The following is a 6,000-nucleotide window of genomic DNA, read 5'->3' on the forward strand; positions in this document are numbered from 1 at the left end:
TGCTTGAGATTAGAGGACCTGAGTGAGCTGCACTTCAGCATGTGGTGAGGACAACACATCCTGGCTCCCCTGAAGATGATTTTTATTGAGGGCGCTTAGCATAATTGTGGTCTTTGGCTTCAAAATCTCCCTGAACACACAAATAAACCACAGTTGCCAACACCAAAGAACGCATGCTTAGGCAAATAAAACATCTCTAAAATACTAACCTAAGAGCGAACAGTGAAAAAAAAATCTCAGTGCGTTTTATAGGCCAAAACTGGACTTTTCTAAGAGTGTATTGCAAAAACTTAAGTTTAAAAAGACTCTTTCATAAGGCTACTCCAGGCAAGTTTTTTTATTACTATTATTTTACAACTAGTAATAATAAAGCTAGCATCACATTTGAATTCTAGCAATTGAGATACATAAAAAAAGCAAGTGTCATTTCTCTAATATGATTCTTCTAAATCTGCAGTAGGAATATCTACATAGAAACAACTGTATGGATCCGTTTCAGCTGGCAGCAAAGGAGGAAAAGGCTATTAACACCATGCATGTGTAAGGATAAAGGAACACACACACCTGAGAGACTGACAGCTGGGCAACTGCATATGGATGTTGGCAGCAAAAACTGGAATGAAATGTGTTGGGCAAGTGATGCTCGTTTTCTTATCACACTACTTATATAAACACTTTACAACTCAAAGGATTTTGCCAATTACCCAGAGGAATCATTTCAACTGCAAGTGAAACTGTGGTGCTATTTCTAGAATGGAATTTAGAAACATATTAACATCACACAGAGGAGAAAAAAAAAAAGAAAAGAAAAAAATCAAACATCTTTAAACCAGAAAAGTACCATAGAGGTTTTGAAGCAGCCTGGAAAAGCTGTGGAAATCTTACTACCTAGAAGAGTACCGAGGATTTCTTTTCATCAGCTCATCTGAAATACTGGCACATCATCTATGAAATCATACAGCTTTTCAGAGAAGAGCATGCATAAATCCAGATACTTAAAAAAAATTAAAAAAAAATATAAGGTTTTTGGAAAATTCTCAACAGGCATTGACAAAAACTGACACTTTTCAACTTTCAAGTACCAAGAAGGTAATAATTTTCTTGATTCAGGAAGATGTCTCTCAAGGGAAGTGTAAATACGTAAGTTGAAGACAATAATAATGACTTAATATTCCCCTATCTCTTCCATTTTGTCACAGGACTAAAACTGCTCTGAGACAGACATAAGAATTAAGATCATTTTCCTTAAGCCTGGCAGTCTTGGAAAAAAAAAATCATTACTTTCTGGAAGTTGTACCATAAACTATAGATTACAAATACATAAAAGAGAAGAGCCACTTCAGCAAACTTTCTCAATGTAGCCTAAGGAATGCAACAATTCATTTGAAGTTTTTAAAAAAAGCTTTAAGCAATTGCTAAATAAAAACCCCTAAATTTTAGACTATAAAAGCATTAACTAATTTTTTGTTCAAGTCAAATTTCCTCAATTACTGTATTGAAAAGCTTCACAGATTACTAGAGTGCCTCAAATTAAAGACAGCCACCTTACTGCCTGTGGAAGAGTTCAAGACATAACTCTGCAAGAACCACCCGGCATCAGCACTCACCCGACAGTCAGGAGCTCTAGGTGCCAAAAATTAAGAATGGGCAGATACAAAACCAACCCAAAACTGTGACAGTCATAACATGATATTGTTGGCAAAACTTAAAAATTTGCAACGATTTGATGGAGACCTGAACTTTCTCCTAAAGCAAAATGCTTAAGAGCCTAAATCTGCTACATGATAGAATTTTACAGCACCTGAATTACCACTTCTCACAGGACTTCCAGAGCTTGTATGGGAGTTTTAAGTTTTGATGAGTAACACAAACATTTACCTCCGCTGCACTTCTTAAGTGGGCTGTATACAAGTTAAACAGCAGTCAGTTTTTCCTTTATTACCATGTTCACTTAAAAGTTTAAAATACAAACCCTAAATTAATTGCATTTTTCTAAATTTTGATCTACACGCAAGTCTATTCTGCCAGTTACCAGCCTGGATACAGCTTTAATTTATTCATTTTTTATTATGGCTTTTCAACAGTTAGCCAAGAAGAGAAACGTCACCAAAAACATTATCTACCCCCGCAACACAAACTCAGGAGGCTGAGGGGAAGTGACAGAACCCACACTGAGGAACAACAGACAAGACCTTCAGGTGCTCCACTAAGAGAAAAGATCAGCCTCTCTCTAACATTTTATGTTATCCTAAATATTACAAAATACTACAGAAATAGATCTGATGACTTATTTAGGACATCATGACCTACTTTAAAAGGAAAAAACCCCAAGTATTCCCATTGACATTGCTTAGGTTGTGGTTTTTTTTTTTACGTGTGTGGTTTTTTTGCTCTTCAAGAAAAATTACGACTATACCACTCAACAGTTAGTAGCCAGACAAAACCCAAAACTCTTAATACTAGTTCACACACTGCATGTGTAACATCTTCCTGTAAAAGTCCATACTGTCATATTACAGTTTTTCTTGCTGAGGAAGCTTGGCAATAAGTGGATTTTAAGAATTAATCTGAATAACTGCACAAACTGATACTCCTCCATGATCCCTGATACAACTACAGCAACACTTAAAAACATGTTCTTGGTGAGGCTTTTTCTTGAGCAGCAATTACACACAATACCAGATGATGCAGCATTTTTAATGACACACACATGTAGTGACCAAGGTACAACTAGCAATGTTGCATTAAATCCAAGCTATGTTTTCCTTTATATTGGAAAGTACTTGCCCTGTATGTTTGAAAATACATTGTGTGATTACCACTATCTTATCCACTTGCATTTAATACAAGTTTTGTGTACAAGTGAAAAAAATAAGAAGTGCTATGCAAAGGCTTGCAGATGTTTGAAAAGCAGGGCCTGTGTATATTCAATGAAGACTGGAGAATGTTCATAGGGTGGGGTTTTTTTTTTTAACACCTTACAGAGATATTTGTGATAACACATTTCACATCTTTATCTTTCCCACCCTACCAAAGCATTCCTCTATTTCAGACACCGATTCAGAACAACAAGCTTTTTGTTTGTCTTAGATCAAAGTCTGAGAAAGTGAATTACACCAGAACACAGAACTCATGTGGCACAGAATGGGACCTTCAGGAGACTGACAGCTCTAAACAGGTTTGTTTCAGAAGATATTCAAAGGAATTTGATAGTCAGAAAACAATCTCAGTTTATGACATTCTCAAGACTTGTTCCAGGTTTCCATCTTCTTATTTTGCAAGTGTAACTTATAGTAGATTACATTATCCTAAGGATATTTTCAAACAATACACTACATCTTTTAAGCTTCAGAAGCTTTCAAGCTATTGAGCAAAACTGTCACCACTTTCTGGCTTCCTGTTATGTTGCCATTTCTGGACTCAAGGGTTACCTCATTTAGTTGTTCTACCACAGGCAGAACACAAAACAAGATAAAATAAGGTAACTTTAAAAAAAAGAAGTTGTCAGCTACACAGTTTTAAGGATTTTAATTTTAACACAGTAGCTGCAAATTCATTACTGTAGCTAGATTCTACTCCTTCAGATCAGTTACAAATGTTTTTAACTATTTGAGCCACATCAAAAGCTCTCACACCAGAAGTCTATATTAACAGATGAGCATTACAGCATCAGAGAGCCAAACTATCGTCAAACAATATAACTGAGTACGCTTCTTCCGAAAGCCTGAACAACAGACTCCCGTTGGCACCACCAACTTGAACGAGTCCTGCAAAACTACCAGCCCGCTCCCTTGGCTTTAAAGAAAACAGCATAAAGCTTCATGTCCTCTTTCCTCTCCCTAATGGAAAGATACACACACTTCACTTTTAGTAGACGGTGACCGGTACAGTGCACAATGTACAAGGTTTGGAGCATTCAGGGCACTTTCGAGCAGTCAAACAGTAACTTCAATTGCTATCCAGTTACTAAGACCTGAAGCAAAGCAACACCACTGATACTTCTGTAAATATCAAGGGTAGCTTTCTGCACCTTGGGGTATACGGAAAGGAGTTTTAACATATTAAGATTAAATACATCAGCAGCAATGAACTCTCATTCTGGAGAGATGTTATTGGTCCACCTTCACCCTTCCCTTTACCTCGCTTAAGTATTTTTGCCTCCTTTCAAGAGCTGTAATACAGACAGCTATGATATTTCAAAAAAGCTAGAAATACTTAAACGGCTGCACTCCACCAGATGCACAGAAGGACGAAAGAGCACTTGAAAATTTAACTTCTCTCTCACAACAGTAAAACCACAACCCTTAACCCACCTTTTCCCCAGGTGCCGCATTAATAAGCGCATACATATATCCATATTACGTACTTATATATACAAGCACATAATATATCCGGAGCACATCAGCCAAGAAAGTCTCACCGGGAAGAGTTCACAGGGTTGGAACATATCTGTTTCCCGGGCGCGACGGGGTGTTACAAAGCTCACCCCCTCCACGCGTAAAATAAGTTTTGAAGCACAAAACTGCCAGGTTCATCCAGATTTACGCGTGTGTGTCTCCTCCCGCCTCCCCCCGGTGCCATCTCCCCCCTCCCTCCCTCCGCGGGAGGGCAGAGCCCATGCCGGCCGTCCCGGGGCTCGGAGCGGCTGCCCGCCCCGCTCCCCCCCGCCCGCCGCCGGGCTCCTACTCACAGTCCAGGTGCTTCTTCTTGGGGCCCATCACCTCGTGGGTCGTCGCCTTGCAGACGGCCTTGGCGACGGCCGAGCCGGTGACACTGTGCTGCGCCGCCGTGATGCGGTCGGTGATCGACTGCCCCGACATCCTCGGCGCGGCCCTGCCGCCGGCGGCGGCGGCTCCCCCCGCGGACCCGCCGCGGCGGGCAGTAACAAGGCCGGGGCAGCGGCTCCCCCGCGGCCGGGGGTGGCGGGGGGCGAAAGCTGCCTCCTCAGGGGAAGGGCGCCGGCAGCCCCCTCCGATGCGACGCCGGCGAGGGCGACCGGGGAGTCCTCGCCGGGCTCCGCCTCACCGGCTCCCCTCGAGCGGCGAGGCCGGTGGCAGCGGGGAGGGCTCTTCCCGGTGCCCTGCGGCGCGACGGCGGTCCCTCTCCAGCCGGCTCGGCTCCCTCGCTCCGCGGGCTGCGCCCCAGCTTTCCCTTTCACATTTACGCTCCCAGACAAAATGGCGGCGGCCGCGGCGGCGGCGGCGTCAGGTGACCGCCCGCCTCGCGCTGCCCGCCCCCCGCCGCGCCCCGCCCCGCTCCGGAGGCGCGGGCGGGGCCGCGCGGCGCGCGCTGTTCCCCCTCGTGCTCCGCCCGCCCCTTCCCGGGGCGGAGGCGCGCGGCGTGTGGCGGGAAAGCGCGCGCGGTGCCGCCGCGTGCCCCGCTGGCCTCCTACGTCACGGGCGACGTCAGGGGGCGTTTGGCGGGTCGTGAGCGCGGCCCGCGGCGGCAGGGGCCCCCGGGGGTGCGTGGGGGGGCTCGGTCATACACACACACACACACACACACACACACACACACCCCCGCCACCAGCCCTTTGTTCTTCGGGTGGATTCAAAATAAAAAAAATATGAAAACTTGCTGGTTGTCACTGCGTTTCCCGCGGCAAGGGGCGGCCGCGTGATGTCAGAGCGGCGGAGGAAGTGATCTCACAGTTTTCGGTGGGACGAGTTTTCCTGCGCAGCCTGTACCCATACCTGTACCCGTAACCCGTACCCATACCTGTACCCGTACCCGTACCTGTACCCGTAACCCGTACCCGTACCTGTACCTGTAACCCGTACCCATACCCGTACCCATACCTGTACCCGTACCCGTACCTGTACCTGTAACCCGTACCCATACCCGTACCCATACCCGTACCCGTAACCCGTACCCGTACCTGTACCTGTAACCCGTACCCATACCTGTACCCGTAACCCGTACCCATACCCGTACCCGTACCCGTACCTGTACCCGTAACCCGTACCCATACCTGTACCCGTAACCCGTACCCGTACCTGT

At 45.4% G+C, this 6,000-nt stretch overlaps 1 protein-coding gene across 11 annotated transcripts in view; it reads right to left on the reverse strand.

Moving 5' to 3' along the window:
* LOC128914740 (phosphatidylinositol-binding clathrin assembly protein-like) overlaps nucleotides 1-5,206 on the reverse strand; it is a 31,581-nt gene extending 26,375 nt beyond the window's left edge. For 4 of the 11 annotated variants that reach the window (XM_054214218.1, XM_054214217.1, XM_054214215.1 and 1 more), the window contains exon 1: nucleotides 4,691-5,203. In XM_054214218.1, coding sequence (XP_054070193.1) covers nucleotides 4,691-4,820 — 130 coding nt within the window. In that variant the 5' untranslated portion in view covers nucleotides 4,821-5,203. Of the gene's footprint in view, nucleotides 1-4,690 lie in introns of all 11 variants that reach the window. The other 7 variants (XM_054214216.1, XM_054214212.1, XM_054214222.1 and 4 more) reach the window with 4 other exon arrangements.
* Between the last annotated feature and the right edge of the window lie 794 nt (nucleotides 5,207-6,000).

This window comes from Rissa tridactyla, chromosome 9 (genome assembly GCF_028500815.1).
Source record: "Rissa tridactyla isolate bRisTri1 chromosome 9, bRisTri1.patW.cur.20221130, whole genome shotgun sequence".
NCBI classification, from domain to species: domain Eukaryota; kingdom Metazoa; phylum Chordata; class Aves; order Charadriiformes; family Laridae; genus Rissa; species Rissa tridactyla.